Source organism: Hemitrygon akajei, chromosome 29, assembly GCF_048418815.1.
Source record: "Hemitrygon akajei chromosome 29, sHemAka1.3, whole genome shotgun sequence".
Classification (NCBI taxonomy): domain Eukaryota; kingdom Metazoa; phylum Chordata; class Chondrichthyes; order Myliobatiformes; family Dasyatidae; genus Hemitrygon; species Hemitrygon akajei.
Window position 1 is genome coordinate 26,499,869 of NC_133152.1, and position 25,268 is coordinate 26,525,136.

The 25,268-nt window shown below is 42.9% G+C and overlaps 1 protein-coding gene across 1 annotated transcript in view; it reads left to right on the forward strand.

Moving 5' to 3' along the window:
• Positions 1 to 568: 568 nt before the first annotated feature.
• The window catches only part of LOC140718565 (tumor necrosis factor receptor superfamily member 1B-like), a 33,056-nt gene continuing 8,356 nt past the window's right edge, over positions 569 to 25,268 (forward strand). Inside the window, exons 1-4 of the mRNA XM_073032533.1 lie at positions 569 to 653; positions 11,739 to 11,817; positions 21,881 to 22,009; positions 22,565 to 22,714. Of these exons, the coding sequence (XP_072888634.1) occupies positions 588 to 653; positions 11,739 to 11,817; positions 21,881 to 22,009; positions 22,565 to 22,714 (424 nt within the window). The 5' untranslated portion in view covers positions 569 to 587. The remainder of the gene's footprint in view (positions 654 to 11,738; positions 11,818 to 21,880; positions 22,010 to 22,564; positions 22,715 to 25,268) is intronic.

The window sequence follows — 25,268 nt, forward strand, 5'->3', positions numbered from 1 at the left end:
CGGCGAAGCGCTCTCCCAGTCTGCGTCGGGTCTCCGGATACTGTGGATGACCCCGAGAGACTCACAGGTGAAGTGTCGCCTCACCGAGAAGGACTGTTTGGGGGCCCTGAATGGTAGTGAGGGAGGAGGTGCAGGGGCAGGTGTAGCTCTTGCACCGCTTGCACACGGGTAAATGTCAGGAGGGAGATCAGTGGGGTAAATGTCAGGAGGGAGATCAGTGGGGTAAATGTCAGGAGGGAGATCAGTGGGGAGGGACGAATGAATGGACAAGGGAATTGCGTGGGGAGCGATCCCTGCGGAAAGTGGGAGGGCAAGAAAGATGTGAGGTTCCAGTTGGAGATTAATGGAAGACTGCAGCCCGTATTCTATGTTCTTGTTTTTCTTTCAGTTAGTCCAGACGGAGGGTCTCGGCCCGAAACGTCGACGTGTTTCTTTCTATAGATGCTCGTATTTTATAGCGTCCAAGCGCTCTAGCTCCTCCCACCAATTCACGTACAGCACCGGCAAAATTCAAAGTCAATCTGCTGTGTCAATTAGAGCTCAGTCTGTCACTTCGCCAGCAACCTCTGGGCAGCGAGGAGCCGAGGATGCTGCCGCGGAGCTCAATCCCCGTCTTATGGGTCTCGTTGGTGTTCACGGCGGCGCTTGGAGAGGTAGGTCAACAACTGTGAATCTTATTGTCGGAGCGGCCAGTGTATCAGGAACGTAATTCATAACTCAGACCTTCTCCGTAAAACGGGACCGAAAAGCATTTAAATTCCTATTTGAATTGTAGGGTGTTCAGTCGGACCCAGCGCTCTGGCAACATTCTTCAAGATGAAAACACGTAATGATTTCGAATCTGCGCTCCGAATGATAAATAATAAGGGCACGGACGTATTAAGACGAATTCCCTCTTTCCACTATACTCTTCCCAGCGTGAAGTTTGAGTTTCGCTGAGAGTTCTTGATTAAATAGTCAGCTAGTGAAATTATCAACAGAGTAAGCTCCACTTGTTCAGCAGAGCCCCCCCCCCCCTCTCATACTCACACTAAAAACCTACCTGCCCACGAGGATTTGTATTGTTTCTGCAATTTGACAGAGGCTGGGAGGGGTCCCATCGCGATTAGGGCGGTAGTCAGGCTAACACATGGTTTCTGTCAGCCCCTCCGCGGCCCCCGAACCTGCTCCGGAGTAAGATCTCATAATGAAACACAAACATTAGAAACGCACCTGGTCTGCTGTCTGGTCTTATCTCAGTTGTTCAGACCAGCCGCGGTCGGCTGGTGTCGCGAATCGAACACACCGTTTCAAACGTGGGCGTCGATGACAGGAGGCTTGAAATTTCGCGGATGGTTGTACATGAACTGAACGGGGAAGGACGATTTCTTGGGAAGTGGGGGAGTGGTTCTCGGACTGAGGTAGAACGAATTTGTTAAAGCATAGACGCTGTCCTGTAAAATTTTATATATGAAAATTATTTCGCCTGGAGAGAAAGATAACTGGAAGGTAAGATACAGATAACGCGGGTATATATCTTGGCAATTATTGACGGGCGTGGAGGGAGGGGGGAATGCTACATTCATTGAGGTGAAAACTGCTGGAAGTTTTAAAAAACTTGTATTACCCTTTTTGTAGACTTGCTATATGAATACAAGCGTGTTTATGTTGCTCACCGTGTGCTGTTTTACTTTCCTGGAATGGGGTAGCTGAAATCGGTAGATGAGTTTGATGCATGCGGTTAGGATATGTAAGATCAGACGTATCGAATGTAAGCCGACGAATCTTCAAGATGATTAACTTCTCTGGATTTGAATAACTTACTTTCTGAGTAATAGATATTTATTAGGGGGCAAAGGGCGATGGACGTTGCACGCAGAAAATGGCCACTGAAGGAAAACGACGACTGCCGACACTGGAACCCTAAAAACATTTTTTTTTAAAAAAAAATATAGAAAATGCTGGAAAAATCCGGTAGGTCAGGCAACGTTTCTGGAGAGAGAAACAGTTAACGTCTCAGGTCCAAAAAATGTTGTCTTGCTGAGTTCTTCCCGAACTTGCTGTGTTTATATTTTAGTCAAGCATGTTTGCGCTAAGCTGATTACCTGCTGGCATGATTGATTGATGAGGAATTGCCTGTATCATCAAACGAATCGTGTGGATGGGGTGGGGGGGGGGGGGTTCTCCATCGTGTAGCGAATCCACTCGGAGTTCTCTGCATTGAGGATTGTCAGATATCTACTTATCCCTGGGTCAGGGGAGTGTAACCCACACTATCAAGTTTTGTAACTTCAAAACATTAAACTAATTCAAATGAAGACCTGGGAGTCAGAAACGTGGATCTGCATTTTAGCTAGCTGCACGCGTATCACATGGTAGCACGATGACGTAAGCCATCAATGTACTTTTACTTATAATCCGTAATGAATTAATTTTAAAGAACAGGAATGCTTAATCAACAAGATACAGCCCGGTATAAGAAGTATTCATCTTCTCCCCGGAAATGTTCATGTTTTATTCTTTCAGAGCATTGGATTTATTTTGGCTTTTTTGACACTGATCAACAGAAAAAGACCCTTTTGTGTCAAACTGAAAACAGATCTCTACAAAGAGATCTAAATTAGTTACAAATATAAAACACACAAAATAATTGGGATGGCATTAGTATTCACCCCCTTCAAATCAGTAGTTAGTAGATGCACCTCTGGTAGCAACTACAGCCTTTAATTCTGTAAGAATAGGTCTGTCAGATTGCATGGGGATTGTGAGAGGACAGCCCTTTTCAAATCCAGCCACAAATTCTCAATTGGATTGAGGTCTGGACTCTGGCTTGGCCACTCCAGGACATTAACTTTGTTGTTTTCAAGCTATTTCTGTGTAGCTTTGGCTTTATGCTTGGGGGTCATTGTCTTGCTGGGAAACAAATCTTCTCCCAAGTCGCAGTTGTCCTGCAGACTGCGTCAGGTTTTCCTCCAGGATTTTCCTGCTTTTTGCCCCATTCATTTTACCCTCTCCCTTCACAAGCCTTCCAGGGCCTGCCGCAATGAAGCATCCCCACAGCGTGATGCAGCCACCACCATGCTTCACGGTAGGGACGGTGTGTTTTTGATGATGTGCGGTGTTTGGCTTATGCCAAGCATAGCATTTTTAAAAAAACCTCAATTTTAGTTTCATCAGACCATAGGATCTCCTTCCAGCTGATGTAGGAGTCTCCCACATGCCAGCTGGCAAACTTCAGCTGCGATTTCATGTGAGTTTTGTTCAACAGTGGCTTTCTCTTTGCCACTCTCCCATAAATCTGAGACTGGTGAATCACCCGGGCAACAGTTGTTGTACGTGCAGTCTCTCCCATCTCAGCCACTGAAGCTTGTAGCCCCTCCAGAACTGTCATAGGGCACTTGGTGACCTCCATTACAATTCCATTTTTTGCACGGTCACTCAGTTTTTGAGGACGGCCTGCTCTAGGCAGATTTACAGCTGTTCCATATTCTTTCCATTTCTTGATGATTGACTTAAAATGTACTCCAAGGAATATTCAGTATCTTGGAAATTTTCTTGTATCCATCTCCTGACGTGTGCTTTTCAATAACCTTTTTGCCGAGTTGATTGGAGTTTTCTTTTGTCTTCATGGTGTAGTTTTTGCCAGGATACTGACTCACCAGCAGTTGGACCTTCCAGATATAGGAAACACCTTGACTGCATTCCAAAAACAGATCTCCATTTAACTAGTTATGTGACTTCTAAAATCAATTGGCTGCACCAGTGATGATTTGGTATGCCATATTAAAGGGGGGGGGGTGAATACTTATGCAATCAATTATTTTGTGTTTTATATTTGTAATTAATTTAGATCACTTTGTAAACATCTGTTTTCACTTTAACACAAAAGAATCTTTTTTTTTCTGTTGATTCGTGTCATAAAAACCAAATAAAATCCACTGTGATTCAATGTTGTAGAACAGTAAAACATGAAAGCTCCAAGGGGGTGAATACTTTTTATAGCCACAGTATTTACAAGATTTATTCAAACATTAAATACGTGACATTCCCTCTGCTGAATCAATGGTTGTCTAGCTGAATATGAATTGCCAAGCTAAGCAGTAGTGGTAATTTCAAATGGTGAACTTTTTGTGGATCTTTGCTTATTTCCGAAAGGGTGGTTTATCAGGCCCTTAAAATGCAGCCCTCATTTCCTTTTCAGTAAGCTAGAGTCAGGGAACTGCTTGCTGTTAGTTACCTTGGTGACATCTATCAGTGACATTGTGATTGTCTGGATCAGAAGATAATAGTATCAGAAGGGTTAGTTGAAATTGTAAATGTCTTTATGGGGACTTTCCTGGGAAGAGAGGAGACGGAGAGATGCTTCTGTGAGATTATGCAGAAATTTATTGTTCTTTGAATAGATCTTCAATGTAATCAGCTGTGATTAATTTTGCCTTTAGAGTATTGCCTGCTGTTTTGTCCCTTCTAGTTTCTTGATCTGATAGGATGATGAAAACTGTGAGATTGTAGCTGACATATATTGATTCACAGGCCAATGGTCTCATTGATGTTCATCTCAAATTCACAAAATGAATAGACAGTGTCTAATGTTTAAACCTGCTCTTGATATTTATCAATTGGAAATTAGAAGAATTACAGGTGCTGGTAATATGAAATTCAAACTGAAATTGCTGGAAATATTCAGTGGGTCAGGCAGCTGATGAACATACTTGACTTGAAATATTAAATCTGTTTTCTTTTTTACAGGTGGTTCCTAACCTTCTGAATCTTTCCAACATTTTCTGCTTTTATTTTTTCTTAGAAGTTGGCACAACACTGTGGGGCAAAGGGCCTGTATTGTGCTGGACTCTTCTATATCTCCAGCACAGAGACACTGGACTGTATGGCTAGGGAACAGGAGGACAAAGTCTGCAAAAGAGATTGCAGATGTTGGTTCTGATGTGGGATTTTGAGCTGCAACATTGACAAATTCTCTCCTCCTCCCAATGCTGCTTGACCTGCTGAGCTCTTTCAGCAGATTGTGCATTTCTCTGGAGGCATTGTATCCTTCTAAGAAAGGAAAAATCTTCACATCTTCAGCTTGACTGTGTTAATTACCTGAACAGGTAGAAATTGGCTTACTGGTGACCGATGACAAATTGGTTTGATCCAGCACACATGCAGCCAGCAGGGAAGGCAAATTGAATGAGGATTTCATACAGGTCCACAATCCCTTATCTGAAATCCTTGGGGCCAGTTGCATTTCGGAATTCAGAATTTTTCGGAATTCAGAATATAACCTGTCTGAGTGTGGGTGAACTTTAGGACCCAGGGGAGCTCCAGACCTACACACATCCTCCGGTATACTTTAAATCATCTCTAGGTTACTTACAACACCTAATACAATGTAAATGCTATGTAAATCATTGTTATACTGTATTGTTTAGGGAATAATGACAAGAAAATATACATGCACAAACGAGTGCTGGAGAGAGAACTTACGGGTTTTCCTGATCCGTGGTCTTTTTAACATTTTCACAGTGAAATTAAATACAAAGTCAACAGTGAAGAAAACATATATCGTTAAATGTTTCATCAGCATTGTAAATTTGTTCAGGGCTAAGGTTTTCATCAGATATTATCTTGGCAAATTCGTCAATGTAAGATGCCGCACAGACACAGCACGATCAAGCATTTGCAATAACTCCACTTTCTGCGTTATTGATAATGACAGATGCTTCCTTCTCTCTTTTCTCATTGTTACCCATTGGGGTATCTGCAGCTCTTTTTGACATTTTCACAGTGAAATTAAACACAAAGTCAACAGTGAACACAAAATAACAGCGAACAACAAATGCACGTGTAACCAGTACGAGCGCCGAGCCACAACTGACGTCTGGCGGCCTCTGCTAGTGCTGCCACGTCTCTCCTGAGTGACGTCAGCTGTTGGCGCGGCAAAAACTTCATTTCTCGGCGCTTTTCGGTTTCAGAATTTCAGATAAGGGGCTGTGGACCTGTATAAGAAAATCTTTTTTTAAAATTAAATGGGGCTTTAATGTGACCACACTTGAGTTACTGCATGTGGATTTGGTCACAAAAAAAAACAAATGCCTTGGGATCTGTGCAGCATAGATTTACAGTAATGTGCCAAAGTTTTAGGCACAGTACTACAGTAATTTTATGTATTTCACTGTACTACTGCCGCAAAATAAAACAAAAACCAATTTCATGACATGTGAGTGATGGTAAACTTGATTCTGATATGGATTTCTATTGTGGACTGAAGGGGCAGGGAGGGGGGAATCATAGTTCGGGAAAGAGGAAGAGAGAGGGGAGGAGGCAGGAAGCACTGGAGAGACATTCTGTAATGTTCAATAAACCAATTGTTCAGAATCAAATGACCTTGCCTGGTGTCCCAGGGCTGGGTGTTTCTGCAGCTGTGCCAACCTGGCACTCCTCTACCACCTGTCGTACACTCTTTGTGTGGCACTCCACCCTCGCCATTCCCAACATTGTTTGCTTCTGCCAGATTTACAAACTCACTCTCCACTCCACATTGACAAGTACAATACCATGCACCCTAGCTATAAATGTGTGCTTAAAACTTTTGCACAGTACTGTATTTGATTGATTCCTTAGATGAGGAGATTGTCCAATAGACAATCATGTTCGAGTTTAGAAATAGGACTAGTTTCATTGAAACATATAAGTTTAGAAATCATGTCAGGGTAGTGACTGAAAGGAATATTTTTCCATCAGGAGAGTCTAGAACAAAGGGGCACATCAAGAACTAAGACATAGGTAAGGAGAACTTTATTTACTTAATGATTATGAATTCTGATAATTATCTACCAAAAGAATTGATAAATCTATCAATCTTTGAGTATAGATAGAACTGGTATAGATAGATTTTTGGACCATTAACAAACCAAAGGACATTAAGAAAGGGTGAAAAGTTGACAAATGTATTATGAGTCATAATCTCACTGGACTGTGAAGGAAAGAACCTACTCCTCCCTCTTTTTTTTTATTAATGTTCCCCCACCATCTTGTTGGTGTTGAGAACATGAGTAAAGCAGAGTTAAAAGACTTTGAATTCCCTCCTCAGCTAGTCATATTCATTGTTGGGAGTCTTCAAACTCTCGGTGGAAGATTTGATAGAGTTAGCCGATGACCATGCCTAATATTACTTAGAAAGAGTAGCAATGTTTCAGTTGGAGCCTAACTACATTTGAAAATATTTAAAAGCATCTGAGATATTAATTCACCTAGAGAGGTAATTCTACTTCTGATGCAGCAAGAGTCCGTAAAGTATATAAATACACGAATCTGTCTTAGTGATGTGCATTGAGGGAGAAGTGATGGCTGCAGGCATCTGGTGAGATTTCATCACTCAAGCAATGAGCTCTACTATGTCTACCCAAAGGTGTACATGTCACCTTGGTTTATGTTCTCATCCAAAAGATAGCTCCACTGCTAATCCTACGCTTTCTCAGTAGCATTCCTCGACTCCTCTTCTCATTGCTACTGGAAGGATGTACAGGAGCTTGAAGGCACACACTCAGCAATTCAGGAACAGCTTCTTCCCCTCTGCCATCTGTTTTCTAAATGGGCATTGAACCCATGAACATTACCTCACCATTTAAAAAAATTTATTTCTGTTTTTGCACGACCCATTCTAACTTACCAATTTAATATACATATATATACTTGCTATAATTCAGGTTTTTTTCTATATTTGGCATGTATCGCAACGGACTGCAGTCGCAAAGTTTACAAATTTCACAACATATGCCAGTAATATTAAGAGTAAACACGAGGAAGGGTCTCGGCCCGAAATGTCGACAGCGCTTCTCCCTATAGATGCTGCCTGGCCTGCTGTGTTCTACCAGCATTTTGTGTGTGTTCCAGTAATATTAAACCTGATTCTCATTCTGACACTGACGCCAACTTAGATTATAATTTCTATTATAAGAGCATGCAAGAAGGTTTGAGAATGTAAGATGATCCCTTTGTAAAGCTGAACCAAGAAAATAATGCTGTTGAGATTTTACGGAGATGCAACTGCCCAGACATGCACATGAAGCAGGGGTTTCTCTGAAATGTCATGAGTGATTTAAAAGCAAGCAGGTCTTGTCATGGCTGTATTGAGCATATGCAAACCAGCTCATGCCCCACTCAGTCCTGTAGGACCATTGAAATGGAAACTGAGTAAAGCTGTACTTTACCATTTATACAATGAATCATCGACATTGTAGAACCATCCCTGGGTGTATATCTCAGCGGGGCATTGGGAGGGTTGCAGGGGCACTCTGGGGACAGGACCTGGAGCTGTCACATCTTGAGGAGGGTTAGGTTTCACTTGGCTACACATTGGCCTCTGTGCAGATGAATGGACCAGAGAGAATTAGAGACAGTGGGGGATTAGAGTGGCTCTGATTCTTCTCACGGTATGAATCATTCTTGCCCCTTTTAGTTCTCAGGCTGAAACCACTGATCCTTTAAATGAATGACTGCAGATATCACCCTTATCTCCAGACAGGCAATCACCCTTGTCCTATGTTCGAGACAATTGTCACGTTCCACATCCATCCTTCTTTTCTGATACTGTAGCCTTCATTCACAAACAGACACACATTGTTACTGCATACAGCCCGACCCTAACTCCTGACCTCACCCTCACCTCTGTCTGCATACTTGGCCTCAAAACGTTGCACTTGAAGCAATCCCCTCAAGACAGGTGTCATATTCTTCTTGGGCAACTTGTATTTCCCAAACTCCTAATGACACATCAGCCCAAAACATCCCCACCATGCCACAAAAACCACACAGCCAACGTTACCCATAGCATTACCATTGTGCTCCAGATGTCACCCGCACCCTCAGATAACCTTTAGCTCCAATGTCAATATCACTGTTCAAAGTTAAATGTTTTTTTATCAAAGTACATGCATGTCACCATACACAAAGCTGAGGTTCTTTCTCCTGTGGGCAATGTCAGCAAGACTACAGGACAGTAACTGTAAACAGGATCAATGACCAACAAACTATGCAAATATAAATAAATAGCAATAAATAATGAGAGCATGAAGTAAGAAGATAAAGAGTCCTTAAAGTGAGATAATTGGTTGTGGGAACACTAGAAACAGAGTGAGTGTTGTTATCCCCTTTTGCTCAAGAGCCTGATGGTTGAGGGGTAGTAACTGTTCTTGAACCTGGTGGTGTGAGTCCTGAGGCTCCTGTACCTTCTACCTGATGGCAGCAGTGAGAAGAGAGCATGGCCTAGGTGGTGAGGATCTTTGATGAAGGATGCTGCTTTCCTACAACAGCATTTCATGTGGATATTCTCAATGGTTGGGAGGATTTAACCCATGATGTACTGGGCCGAATCCACTACCTTTTGTAGTACTTTCCTCTCAAAAGGCTTTGGCATTCCCACACCTGGTTGTAAAGCAGTCACTCCGCACACTTTCCACCACACATCTATAGAAGTTTGTCAAAGTTTTTGATGACATGCTGAATCTCCAAGACACCTAAGGAAGCAGAGGTACTGTCGTGCTTTCCTTGCAATTACATTTATATGATGGGTCCAGGGCAGGTCCTCTGAGATAGAGACACCCAGGAATTTAAGGTTACTGACCCTCTCCACCTCTGATCCTCTGATAGGTACTGGCTTATGGACCTCTGGTTTCCCTCTCCTGAAGTCTGCGATCAGTTCCTTGGTCTTGCTGAGGTTGTTGTTATTACACTACTTAGCCAAAATTTCTATCTCCCTTCTGTATGCTGATTCCTTTGATTCGGCCCACAACAGTTTTAACTTTTAACATCATCCTCACCCCCAGCTGCACCGCAACCTTGAATGATTGTTCCTGTTATTGCCCTCATTTCCCTGCCCCCGTGACCATCCCAGCATCATTCCTGCGACTCGCCAACTCAGCGTCAACATCACCTCCACCTTCACATGACCTTCAGCCCCTACTCCCAACCTCAAGGTTACCCTTGCCCCAGATCAGCCTTGTCTACGCTCTTCCCCCCTATTACAATCTCAGCAATGCCTCGGGCACTTGTGTCTTAATTATTAATGTGTATGAAAAATGCATGGGATTAGATGCTGAATTCCTTGGAATCCCACTAGTATCATAAACACACATCACTGATTATCCTTTGCTAGTACCCACTGACTTCAGATTGAATTTACTAATTTTCTTTGTTTCCCTTGGGGGTTTGACCACTTTAACAGTCCTGACAGCTACCTGTATCCTAACGTTATTTATACATCACCTTTATTCATGTTCCTGTGACAGCCTTACCTTTCAGTCCAACTAGAGCAGGGGTTCTCAAACATTTTTTTTTAAGCCATGGGCCCGTACCATTAACCGAGGGGTCCGTGGACCCCAGGAATTAGGGTAATGGCTTCACTGGACGAAACTTGGCCTGAGTTTGTAAGTAGGAGAGTGTCTCTCATTGGGACAGGCAGAGAGATTAGGATGCAAAAACTGTAAAACGTACCACGGTTAAAACCATAAAGCAGTGGAGGACTTGTTTTCCTGAAGCTGCTGACTCCAGTCTCACCATCTCTTGCAGGCAATCTGCTATGGGGGGAGCAGTACAATTTTTAAACTTTTTTTAACAAGGGTTTATTTGCCTTTGTATTCATATTTATTGTTTTTGCTTGTGTTCTTTGTGCTTATTGTGTTACTTTTTAATAGTGCATCAGATCCAGAGTAACAATCATTTTGCCCTCCTTTATACTTGTGCTCTGAAGAATAACAATAAACAATCTCGAATCTATTTCCAGCACAAGAGACTCTGCAGATGCTGGAAATCTTGAGCAACACACACAAAAAGCTGGAGGAACTGAATAAGTTGAGCATTATCTCTGGAGGCGAATATACAGTTAACATTTCGGGCCAAGACCCCTCATCACCCGAAACGCTGACTGTTTATTCCCCTCCGTAAATGCTATCTGATTTGCTGAGTCCCTCTAGCATTTTGTGTGGTTGGGTCTCCTTTGATTTGTGTGCAAATTCCCCTGCTCTGTGGTGCCTTCATTGTATGCTGCACCAGTGTGAGCTTAATTTAGACCATTTAACCTGAACTCTGTTAGACAATACAGAGAACTTTCTCGTTGTTTAGTTTTAATCAACTGTGTGACCTATAACTTGATGGAAATTCTTCCTGTCTACGATTTGCATATCGCTTATTGGGACTGTTGATATTGTGGAGAGAAACAGCCAGAGGTGAAACCGTAATAAATTTTACGAACTCTTTGTTTTTAAGTTAATTTCATCAAGTTTCCAAATGAGACATTTTCCACTGGACCCTTTTCACAATGAACAAATGTTCATTAAGTTCTGTCCGGCGCACTGAATTATGAACAAGAAGATCATTTGGAGCAACCTTATGGGCCATTGTCTTATAATCTTATGGTCTGACTTTGTGCTTGTGCCCTGCCTTCGCCCAACCATCCTTCTGACCCCCACCCCCCAGCCACATAACTTAAAATCTCGGCAATTGCAGTTCCCTTTTTAGGAATCAGAATATTTGCCCCAGGTGCATTAATAGCTCCTTCATGCCTACTGGAATGGAAGATGGTGTTCAGCTTAGGTTTGGTATTGTGGAGGAGCCGAGGGTTTTTGGAAACTGAATAGGTTTGGAGTTAGTAGCTGCTTTCTGCAGTGACTTGAAAAGCTGTATCTTTATCTCTGAGAGTGGATGTACTGGATAGTGGGTAATTCCTGAATAACGGCCAATTCTCTCTTTCTCTCGCATGTCAGCAACAAAATGGCAAATCCTGTAAGGAGAATGAATACTATAATGAAGATGCAGATCGGTGCTGCTCGTTGTGTCCTCCAGGTATGTGTCATCCCTCGCTCCCTGAATACCCGCCTTAAAACACGCGGGTCTTTTGTCTCACAGCCTGTAGATGTCCTAAATCCATACCAATGGAAAGGTTTGTGTCGCGGGGCTCACAGCCACGGCAGCCTCACAACCTCAGCTTTGGTGCCACTGTTATAAAGAGGCGAAGTTACTGTTTTAAATTAATTCATAGAGTATGGATGACACCAGTATTGTTCACAATATTCTCCGTTCCTCCTTGCCCCTCAAATGTGGAGGTGTTCAGAGTCAATCACTTTTATAGGTCCAGAGTAATGAATAGGCCAGACAGGGTGAGAATAGCAGGCTTCAATTTCAAGTTCAGTTTATTGTTATTCAACTGTACACACATATACCGCCAAACGAAACAATGCTCCTCCGGACCGAGGTGCGCAACACATAACATATAACACGTTACATGTAACTCACACACATAACATATAAAGTAACATTACGACAAATAAATGAACAAATAATAAGGTGCATATAAGGGTTACTGTCTGAGGATCGTCTGGCAGCTCTTGGGCTGTATTCCCTGGAGTCCAGGAGAATGAGGGGAGAATCTCATAGAAACATTCCGAATGCTAAAAGGCCTGAACAGATTAGATATGGCAAATTTATTTCCCTCGGTAGGGGAGTCTTGGACAAGAGGGCACGACTTCAGGATTGAAGGTCGTCCATTTAGAACAGAGATGTGGAGAAATTATTTTAGTCAGAGGGTGGTAAATCTGTGGAATTTGTTGCTCGAGTGGCTGTGGAGGCCAAGTCATTGGGTGCATTTAAGGCAGAGATAGATAGGTTCTTGATTAGCCAGGGCATCAAAGGGTATGGGGAGAGGGCAGGGGAGTGGGGCTGACTGGAAGAATTGGATCAGCCCAAGACTGAATGGTGGAACAGACTCAATGGGCTGAATGGCCTACTTCTACTCCTATATGTTATGGTCTTAATACAATTTACAAAGTAAACAGTACAAAGCTGCATATATGATGATATCTTAGCCTAGGTGGTGGCAGAGAGTTCAGGAGGCTTATGGCCTTCCCTGCAAGATATGAGAAACTGGGCATACTTTCGACTATAAACTAATAATTGTATGAGACTAACATTATCATTTCTAGATTTATCTATATTTACCTGAATTTCAGTTCCCTATTGCCTGTCTAGGATTTGAACTGATTCTTGTGGATTACTGTTTGAAAACCTTGGTTGCTAGTCCAGTAACTTAATTACCAACCTAACATGCTCCATAATGGTCTGGATTGTTGAGTTGGGGGAATTTATATTCGAACAATGCAGTGCATTTTAAATAAATAACTGGCTTCAATTATGGAGCCATGACTCCATTAAGTTGCTTCCTCGGGGAAGGAAATTTGCTATTCTTCTCTGGTCTGACTAGAATTAGAATTTATTTAAATCTTACGTCCATCCTACAACATGAGGGAGTAAAAGTCTTTGTGTTACTAAGATCTTTACTAAGTGATTCTTAAGCAGTTGAAGTTTAACTGTACACTGAAAAGACGTGGCAAGTTATTCAGTTTAAAGAATTCTTTTGGGATGGGTAATACTGGCTAGATGATGTAACCTAAATCACATTTCACATGTACATGATCTCCAGCTTCTCCTGTATAAAGTTCCCTCATCCCTGAAGAAAACTACCAAGTAGTTTCACCATCATTTACTTCCACTACTTCAAAGTTCTGGGACCAACAATAAGGCTCTCAATGGTATGAGAAGATTGAGAGAGAACGTTTAATCTCCAATTGTTTTCATAGCTGGCGAACTGGTAACTTGATGCTCTTCGAATACGATTCTGGTGACAATAGATTACCTCTATACACAGAGGATGAAGGGAACGAAGATTGTTTTAGCACAAGCAGCACATAACCAGACATTGATATCACTAAAAGGAAATTGTATACAGTATGTCGTGTAAAGTAAAACACTAACAGATGCGGGAAGGAGCAGGGACAATGTTTCCGAGTACAGTGCTTCAGTCACACAGCCTGAATAAATTCCTCCTGCACTGTAACCGTGCTGATTGTCTGAGCCCATACTCCTTGAGAAGGGTCTGGGCAGTGACTGCAGCACTGGTAACTTGATAATCAGCCAACAGACCCTTTCCACAGCAGCAAACCCACTCAATGTCCAAGCTCGCATTGTCATAGAATTTAAGTGTTCAGCAACTATTTCCTGATCAGGCTGCATTTGACCTCTGACTCATATCCTGCATGTCACTAAGATTAAAGACTTGTTCGCTGATAAAATAAACAGCTAGACAAGCAGTCAAAGTTTCAAAGACCCCTGTTCGTAGTGGGGGAAACTTTATTTGCTTGCTTTGAAACCTTTGCTCTGCCTCACCACACAAAGACCTCATCCCCACTGCAACAACCTGTTCACTTGGGGTACTCCTTGCTTCTCCTCGTAACATTCTTCAAGCTCAGAATGATTTAATCTTTTTAAACAAAACTTCAGAAGTACATAGAAACATAGAAAACCTACAGCACAATACAGGCCCTTCAGCCCACAAAGCTGTGCCGAACATGTCCTTAATTACCTAGGGTTACCCTAAGCCCTCTATTCTTCTGAGCTCCATGTACCTGTCCAGGAGTCTCTTACAAGACCCTATCGTATCCGCCTCCACCACCATCACCGGTAGCCCATTCCACGCACTCCTCACTTCCTGCGTAAAGAAACTTACCCCTGACATCTTCTCTGTACCTACTTCCAAGCACCTTAAAACTGTGCCCTCTTGTGCTAGCCATTTCAGCCCTGGGAAAAAGCCTCTGACTATCCACACGATCAATGCCTGCCATCATCTTATACACTTCTATAAGGTCACCTCTCATCCTCCATCGCTCAAGGAGAAAAGGCTGAGTTCACTCAGCCTATTCTCATAAGGCATGCTCCCTAATCCAGGCAACATCCTTGTAAATCTCCTCTGCACCCTTTCTATGGTTTCCACGTCCTTCCTGTAGTGAGGTGACCAGAACTGAGCACAGTACTCCAAATGGGGTCTGACCAGGGTCCTATATAGCTGCAACATTACCTCTTGGCTCCTAAATTCAATCCCATGATCGATGAAGGCCAATGCACCGTATGCCTTCTTAACCACACAGTCAACCTGCACAGCAGCTTTGAGTGTCCTATGGACTCGGACCCCAAGATCTCCCTGATCCTCCACACTGCCAAGAGTCTTATCATTAATACTATATTCTGCCATCACATTTGACCTACCAAAATGAATCACTTCACAGTTATCTGGGTTGAACTCCATCTGACACTTCTTAGCTCATTTTTGCTTCCTATCAGCCGTAACCTCTGACAACCCTCCACACTGTCCACAACACCTCCTATGTTTGTGTCATCAGCAAATTTACTAGCTCATCCCTCCATCCAGGTCATTTATAAAAATCACGAAGAAAAGGGGGTCACAGAGCAGATCCCTGAGGCACACCACTGGTCACCGACCTCCATGCAGAATATGACCATCTACAACCACTCTTTGCTTTCTGTGAGCAAGCCAGTTCTGGATCCACAAAGCAATGTCCTCTTGGATCCCATGCCTCCTTACTTTCTCAATAAGCCTGGCATGGGGTACTTTGTCAAATGCCTTGCTGAAATCCATATACACTACATCTACTGCTCTACCTTCATCGATGTGTTTAGTTACATCCTCAAAAAATTCAATCTGGCCCGTAAGTCACAAAGGAATCTGACAGAGGTTATGTGAAGGCAGGTAGCAGCTTTGTTTTCATTGATGAAAGAGTTGAGAACCGGGTGCAGAAGGACCAAAAGTAATTTGAGGACAGTTTTTTTTACGTAATGAATGGTGGGGTTTAGATGGTTAGTTATGGAAACATTTTCACTTGCAGTATTCAAAAGAGATGTGTGAAAAGAAAGTAAAGAAAATGCAGTTCTGTAGTGCAAGGACAGAACAGGGGTTATCTGTATTGCCCTAACATGGAGCTAATTTTGATAGACTAAATGTTCTCCTTCCAGAGTGTGATTCTATGCTCCTTGAGCATTCAGTCCTGATAAGAAATTCATGTCATTCATGTTTCGTGCCTGGACTTTGTATTCACCAGGTGAAAGGCAGCTAGTGCCGGGACTGAAAACAGTTCCGTCAACTGCAGCACGATTTATGAATTAGAAAGAGAATAAAACACCTTCAAAAGATATTCAGGCAAGAACAGTCCAGCTTAGAAACAGTAAACTTCCTGTACAACAGTTTGAATGGTTATTTTGCTGCTGGGTAGATTATTTGAAATTATTTATTAGTCATTGTGTAAAGTTTTGTTTTCTGCTATCTGATCTAATTTCCATTGTGGCCTCACTCACCTCATTTGCTGATCTGCTTTGAGTAAAGCTGTAGTTTCCCGACCTCTGCCCTGAATAATAATCTGAAATATTCATTCAAGTGCAGTGAATGTCACGGACCTCAGCCATCTCGTTTGTAATCTTTGTGCTGGAAATGATTGCGTATCCTGGGAGGTTTTTTTATGACGTCAGCCTTAAGCTTCATGGTTTGTGCTTGTATAGGTTTTTTTAAAACTCAGTGGACAGGAGTGCGAATTGGATCAAGTTCTCATTGTCTTTATCCATTGTTCTGTAGTGTCTGATTCGTTCTTTCTCTTTCTGACTGGGCAGATTTTAATCAGCACTTGTGCAGAGCATCCTCCTACACAGCTCACATCATTACCATTCTGTTTTCATTATTAATCTTTTTTTTTGCTATAGCACAGTGGGGAGGCCAGTGCAAAGGGAGCTGCAGTCAGAGCTGAAGTGAACGCAGTACTGTGTTACTAGAATATCAGTAACTGGACCTCATGCTGCGTCTTGAGGTTCTCGGAAGACCCATATCTATTAAAATAGAAACAATGCCCTCTATAAATTCAGTACCATTCATTCAGAACAGTACAAAGTGCTGGATGATTTCCTGGAATACAAGTCGTGAGGACAGAAAGCTTAAAATGAGGCAGTACCGAAGGCGGCCATTTGGCCCATTTTAGAAGAGCTATCCAATAAGACCCACCCCGTCATTCTGCAGATTTACACAAATAAACAGTTGTCCTAGTCCCTTTTAAGTCCCATTCCGCCACATTGTAACAACCTGCGGCAAGGTAGCATTAGCACAACGCTTTACAGTACCGCCGACCCGGGTTCAATTCCCGCTGCTGCCTGTGAGGAGTTTGCACCTTCCTCCCTGTGACCGTGTGGGTTTGCTCTGGGTGCCCTGGTTTCCTCCCACAGTCCAAAGACCACAGACAAACAGGTCATTGTAAAACCGGGGGTTGCTGGCGGTGTGGCCAGAAGGGGCAAAATCTTAATACAGAAATTCACCTGATGCCTTACTACCTGCCTGCACAACCTCTATAACTGCAGCCCTCTATTCTGTAATTAGACATTTGAAATGAAATGATCTGCAATAGTACCATAAGTAACAGTAAGTTGCTTCATTATATTTTCTCTCTGTCCCTGGTTCAAGCACCATTCACTCCTCTCCCCAGTTACTGATTTTTCTTCCACAGACTTTACCTCAGAAAGTTCAGGGATATCTCTGGCACATTTCTGCTTAACTTTGTCTACCTGAGTCATCACAGTTTCTCAGCCTACCCACATAAAAAAGTCTATCATTACCGGGGACCATTTTAGTACATCTCTTCTATAACCCTGGCATCCTAAAGTACACTATCAAATTACACCCTCGGTGGTTCTCTTGTCCATTCACCCCTCCCCACTCATCTCCCTCGAGGCACTTATCCCTGTAAGCACCCAAAGTGCCACACCTGCCCATACGCCTCCTCCATTTAGGGCCCTAAACAGAGCTTCCAGGTGAGGCAACTTCACCTGTGATGGGGTTGCCTATTGTGTCTGGTGCTCCCGGTGTAGCCTCCTCTGCAACGGTGAGACCCGTCGTAAATTGGGGGTCCGCTTCATCCATCACCTTCGCTCCATCCGCTACAAGTGGAACTTCCTGGTGGCCAGACATTTTAATTCTGATTTCCATTCCTGTTTCGACATTTTGGTCCATGGCCTCCCTCCTCTTGTGCCAAGATGAGGCCAGCCTCAGGGGGGAGAAGCAACACCTTGTATTCCATCTGGGTAGCCTCCAACCTGATGGCATGAATATTGATTTCTTCTGGTTTTAAAAATTTTTCCTCCCCCTCCCCATTCCCTACTCTGATCTCTTACCTCTTCCCACCTGCCTATCACTTCTTTCTGAGTCCACTCGTCCAATGGTCAACTCTCTTCTCTGATCAGGTTTCTTCTTCTCTAACCTTTGACCTTTCCCACCCACCTGGTTTCAACCTCCCCCACGTTTTTATTCTGTTGTCTTCCCCCTTCCTTCTCTGTCCCGAAGAAGGGTCTCGGCTTGAAACGCCAACTGTTTAAATTTCCATAGATGCTACCTGACCTGCTGAGTTCCTCCAGCATTTTGTGTGTGTAACCTGTGATTATTTTTTCAATATTCAGCCTGATTTCCTTACTGTTATGCTCTAAGCCTCAAAATGTCCTTTTTATTAATCTCCTCAATTTGTCTTTCAAGTAAGAACAGGACATGTTGAAATTATCTTAAGGATCAGACCACACACGTGGAGAGAGAAACTTGTGTACTTAATATTCTGGTAAAATTTTGAGTAATATTGTTAATGTATTGATTAAGCTTTCTTTGTTGTTTAGCAAATGAATTGCGGGTTAAATGTAAAAGTATGCAAATGACCTAGGCCGTTACATCACCATGTGATATGTGTACGTGTTGCTTAAAGTAAACGTGAAATTAGACTCTCATTCAAATGAGTTTGAACGGCATTTTAAAGATACTGAACTGAAGCCTGCAGATATCCATGTAAGAACATATACTGGAGAGAAGATAACTCCTGTGGGAATAATAGTGAAGTGCAAAAACCAACAAGCCACGTTGGGCTTGTACGTGGTAAAAACAGGAGGGCCAGCATTATGGGGTTGTGATTGGCTGAGAGCACTACAAGTTGATTGGACATCCCATCCACCATTTGCATGCAACATTGCCTGCAGAAGGGGCAACTGAAAGTGAATTTAAAAGGGTCCTGAATGAGGCTACAACTGTCTTCGTGCTGCACACCATGAACTGTTGCTGCCAACCTCTGTGTCTCTGGTTGGAAAGCATATCGGACCAAGGAGGACCATGCTGTCCAGAGGAATTGTGAAAGTGGCGGAAGCCGTGGTCCGACTACAACGGGCTTTTTGTGGGCAGCATATCTGAGAAAGCTTCTGATATGTTAATCAGGCAGTTTCTTGTGAAACAATGCTTGATTTTAAGCAGAAAGGAAGTTCAAAGAATTTCAGGAAAGTTGCAAGTGTTTGGCTTTTGTAAGTATGAAGAACCAGAATCTACTCTGTGTGCATTAAGGTTGTTGCATTAACTTCAAGTGGGAGACAATGTAGAACATCGAAATCTACAGCACATTACAGGCCCTTTGGCCCACAATGTTGTGCTGACCATGCAACCTACTCTAGAAAATGCCTAGAATTTCCCTCGGGCATAGCCCTCTATTTTTCTAAGCTCCATGTACCTATGTAAGAGGCTCTTAAAAGACCTTATTGTATCTGCTTCTACCACCGCCACCGACGGTGTATTCCAACACACCCATCACTTTATGTGTGAAAAACTTACCCTTGATACCTATTTAAAAGCACTTTAAAACTGTGCCCCCTCGTGTTAGCCATTTCATCCCTCTGGCTATCCATACGATGAATGCCCCTCATCATCTTATACACCTCTGTCAGGTCACCTCTCATCCTCTGTCGCTCCAAGGAGAAAAGGCCAAGTTCACTCAACCTATTCTCATAAGGCATGCTCCCCAATCCAGGCAACATCCTTGTAAATCTCCTCTGCACTCTCTCTATAGTATCCACATCCTTCCTGTAGTGAACTGAACACAGTACTCCAGGTGGGGTCTGACCAAGGTCTTATATAGCTGTAACATTACCTCACTACTCTTGAACTCAGTCCCATGGTTGATGAATGCCAACACATCATACACCTTCTTTAACAACACTGTCAACCTGCACAGTAGCTTCGAGTGTCCTATGAACACAGACCCCAAGATCTCTCAGATCTTCCACACTGGCAAGAGTCTTATCATTTGTATTCTCTCTTCAAATTGGACCTACCAAAATGAAGCACTTCACGCTTATCTGGTTTGAACTCCATCTGCCACTTCTCAGCCCCGTTCTGCATCCTATTGATGTCCCGCTGTAAACTCTGACAAACCTCCACGCTATTCACAACACGCCCAACCAAAAGCAACTTGTAAAATGAAATGCAAAGACCAAAGCCCAGCTGGATGAATGGAAGGCCAAAAAGAAAGCAGTCAATGGAGATATGAAAACAGAGGATCCAACAGGTGATGTTGCAGATGAGGAAACCAAGAGGAGGGGTTTGATCGTAAAGGGAGAGTGAACCAAATGCACCTTCCCAAGATCAAGATGCACATCCTAGAAAGAGGAAAAATGAAAAGAAAGGGGAAGGAGGATGACATGAGTGCTATGGAAATGAAAGAGGATAAACAGGTTAGAATTTCTTGAGAAATTAGCAAATTCAGAGACACTCACAAGAAACTAGCAGAAAAGGGAAAGTGAGAAAATGAAAAACAAGATGAAAGGAGAGAAGGGAGGATCGAAGAAGATCCAGAAAGAAAAGAGGAAGAAAGTTGTCCAGAGCTGTCAAAACCACTTCCTGCAGTCTCGGTCAACTCCTACAACCACTACAGAGGAGAACCTCAGACTGTGTCACAGCCACAAGTCTCACCTGCCAAGCAGGGTGGCTTCCCTTTACAGCAGAGCTGTAGTGTGCTGTGCATATATGTTGAGATGCATTCTATATGTTGGAGTTTATAGCTAAGCAGGAAGGAGTGTTGTGTACTTAATATTTCAGTAATATTGTAAATATATAATTTGATTAAGCATTGTGGGTTATATGTAAAAGTATGTAGATGACGTACGTCATCTTGCCACCACATGATAATGTATGCACCTCTCACTAAAGTAAAAGACAAACTAAGACCCGATGTCCTGGACCCCTGTCTGCTTCTTGCAATTGTTTTTTTGTTTTGGAGTTCCAAGTTGTAACAGAAACAGTTACTGTTTCAGAGCCTGGAAAAATGTAGTGTAAAAAGGAAAAGATTAAAATGTGCAGAGGAGAGAGGAATAAAACTAAGTACTGTAACGGAGATGTGAGATACAAGGGTAGAATGACTAATTAATTCTAAAATCAGATACTCTGTAATCAGACAGAAACCTTGGAAAAGGAAACCGAATTAACATTTCACATCTGTGACCTTTCAATCGCACTGACCTTCCCCCTGCTCTGTAGCCCCACCACACCCCACAACCTCTCTCTGCAATATAGAGCATTTTCACATTTTGCCTTGTTTTACAACATCTGCAATATTTCATTTACGGGCTGTTGAATTCAGAGCTTACATCAGAAAGGATGTAACGCACCTAATTTGAATCTTCCGTGCTGCCTTTTGAGCTGATCTTAAGCTCTATTGAAACAGTCAAAGGCAGGGATCTCAGACTGGACTGGCTCGAAGAGTTAAAATAAAAGATCATTGTGGCATGAATTGAGTTTTATTTAACATTTTTAGAGCTGCTTATACTGTGTCGTGATTGTCTGGAACGGCAATAGTTTGTTCATTTCCGTAGATGCTGAGTTCCTCCAGCATTTTGTGTGTGGTGCTCATTTATTTTCAATGTCCCTCGAATTATCTTTCTCATCACACTGTTGCATTTTATATTCTGCTTTATTTTCTAATGACATTAATCATAAGCCTTTTTGCCTTTTATGTGGTCACTCAATATTTTCACATCGAGGGAGCTCTGACCGTAGGGGTCCTTCCTCATTTCCTCATTGAACATGTTTGTCTCTCTTTATGTGACTAATTGTGTCATCATTTGCGAGTGCTTGATTCCGTTCCAAGTTGGAGAGATCTCCAAAATCTGATTGGATTTGACGGGATGCAGACTGTAGGTTGATATTGTCCGTTGGTCTTGCTTTCAGGGACATATCGAGAGACACTCTGCACATCTGGACACGACACAGTCTGTACTGACTGCCAACGGAACACGTTCAAGGAGGAGTGGAGCAACTCGTATGAGTGCACACGCTGTGTGGGAGTATGCACAGATCGTAAGTCTCTCTCATGTGTGAGTACAAAGCACTGTAAGCTCAGAGACTTGCATTCAGTAGCAAGACAATGACCGATGATGAACAGACAATGTTACAGGAATATTGTCAGATTCAGAACAATTTTTGAAATCTGCCTACTTTAATGACTATTAATTCCCATTCACCACACTTCCCAGCCTCTGAAAGTGAAGACCAGAATCTCTGGAGAGTTGACTCTAATCTAACAGGGTTTGACTTGCTTCAGTGATTCATATTAGCAATGGGAGAATCAGCCAGCATTTCGACCTGTCACTGGTTTCACGTCCTGCTAGAATACATGTATATGTATTCATGTAGATTGTATCTGGTATGGTGGATGAGAACAGTATCCATTTATGGAGCTGTCCAGATCTAATAGATAAATGGCTGAAATTTGGCAGGGGAGGGAGTGGAGGGATGAAGAGCACAAAGGATTTGAAACAAATTCTAGTGTGTGAAGCCCAGGGGGATAGGCCTCATGTTTTCAGTGAACCTATTAATCTGTCACCTTTTTCCTGCTGTCTTCCTGTGTTTTAGCTCTGCGACAAATTCAAAGCTGTACCAAGAAGACAAAGCAAATCTGCGAGTGTAAACCCGGAATGTTCTGCAAAACTCCGAGCAAAGACTACTGCTTGCAATGTTTTGAACACAGTGTATGCAACGAGGGAGAATACTTGATTATCGCAGGTGTGAATTTTTGGCTCCAAGCCTCAACAAGTGTTATCCACAGAGAGGGGGGTTCTAGTGAAGGGCCTCAGGCTGCTTGTAACCACACTAGGAAGTAATTGACAGATGGAAGGCCATAAAGCCTAACACAGGCTTTGACTTTATCCAGAAGGAATCAATAACACAAAGACAGACTAAATTAGAATAATTGAATAATTCCTGAGAGAGAATAGACTTGGGAAACTATTTGGGATCTTGGATTGATATGGGAATATGGAAAACATGATGTCCTGGGCCAGTCCGCATAGTGGACTGTTGATGTCCCTGTCAGAAAACTCAGGATGGATTGTACAGAATTATCAGATTAAGCTCATGATATTTGAGATTTATTTATTTCAGTTCAGGCTGAAAGAAGAGCACTTCATCCTTCAATCACTTGTGGATTTGTGATTAATTTTTAGAATTTCATATTTCTTTGCTCCTAATTTATTCCAAAGCAGTAGCGGGTAAACACTCTGCTATTCCCAACTGCAGCTGTCTAGATCCATCGTTTTGTTGTTTGTCCTATTAAAAACCTTACATATCTGTTCTCTACTTGCTTTGTATTGTGTTGTGTGCTTATTATGTAGCTTGTCACATGCGCAGGTAAAGGCGAAGGGAATAAGTAGTGTATTCTTACTTATTTCATGCAGGTTGGGACCGGTGGAGGACATGTCTTTTGCTAACTGCTGAATAATGCTTAGCTTATGCCAGGGTGCACTTAAGTTTCAACGCTTCAAGATTGTATGTTTGCTAACTGCTAATAAAGGGTTTGACTTTTGGAGCAATCATTGGAGCTGGGGGCACAGCAAGCAAGTAGAATGACTCCGTAGCGGTCGCAGGCTGGCGACAGTTGTTTTATTTTGGTTTAGTTTTTCCGCTACAAACTCCCTCACTGTCTTCCCTTTCAGACTTGGCCTTTAGCTAAAAAGCGGAAAATTGAAATTGCTGGAAATGTGAAAGAAAAAAACCAAAATTGGCAGAAATCACCTGCGGAACTGCCAGCTTCCGTGGAGGGTCAAACTTGCATTTTAGTTGTATTCCTCTCTTCTTATTTAGCCTCTGTATACGCTCAATACCCCATTGTATCTCTAGGAGTAGGCAGCCGTCAATCCCAGGGGATCATTGGTTTTCGCCTCTGGTGGACTGTGGCCTCTCCAGGGCACAAGCCTGGGCGGGAAGATTTGAAGAACTGGCTGTTGCCCGTGCAGCGGGTTCCCCCTCTCCAAGTCACTGATGTAGTCCAAGGGAAGGGTGAGCACCGATACAACTTGACACCAGTGTTGTCACAGAGGTTGCCAGAGTGAAGTTGTAAGCATCAAACTGCCTTAGGGACCCTGGCTCTGGATTTCTTCCTCGCGGTTTACTCCCGAAGCCTTTCCCACAGGTGGGTGGGTATGGCTGCAAGGCAACAGAGGTTTAAAATAATTGTTTTCCTTCTCCTAGGCGGGCTGGCGTCCAACGTCTGACGAGCCCCACCTTCCTAAAGCGTCTGGCTTTGAGGCGCCAGTGGTCCGCGTTTGCCCCTTCTCTTGTCAGTAGAAACAGTTCTGCTGGGCCTAGTAGCTAAGCCACCCCTGAAGGCCAAGAGTTGGCCTAGGTTGTTAGAGGCTGTTAGAGTTGCATGCCATTTGGAGCATTTTATAGGTGGTGGGAGTTTATCCCCACTACCACCCCTGGCTGTGGCAACCTTAGGAACCATTTATCTCTAATTCAGCAAGAAACTTGTGGACCTGATCTTTAATTCAGCTAGAAACCCATGGACCTGATCTCTAATTCAGCTAGAAACCCATGGACCTGATCTCTAATTCAGCTAGAAACCCGTGGACCTGATCTCCAATTCAGCTAGAAACCCGTGGACCTGATCTCCAATTCAGCTAGAAACCCGTGGACCTGATCTTTAATTCAGCTAGAAACCCGTGGACCTGATCTCGAATTCAGCTAGAAACCCATGGACCTGATCTCGAATTCAGCTAGAAACCCATGGATCTGATCTCCAATTCAGCTAGAAACCCATGGACCTGATCTCCAATTCAGCTAGAAACCCATGGACCTGATCTCGAATTCAGCTAGAAACCCATGGATCTGATCTCCAATTCAGCTAGAAACCCATGGACCTGATCTCGAATTCAGCTAGAAACCCATGGACCTGATCTCCAATTCAGCTAGAAACCCATGGACCTGATCTCTAATTCAGCTAGAAACCCATGGACCTGATCTCCAATTCAGCTAGAAACCCATGGACCTGATCTCTAATTCAGCTAGAAACCCATGGACCTGATCTCGAATTCAGCTAGAAACCCATGGAGCTGAAGTGTTAACTTCCTTCATCTCCACAGAAGGTAACCTAGTCATTGAGTGTTACCAGATTATCCTGCTGCCTCATTGCTCAACTGACCCCACTTTCGGAGATTCTGCAGTTCAAGTTCTCAGTATCTGATTGTTTTTTCTATTATTTGTGCTACGGTGTGCCCCCCTTTGTTATATGTGCTTTTTCATGGATTCCATTGCATTTGTTAGAACATTTATCAAAGGC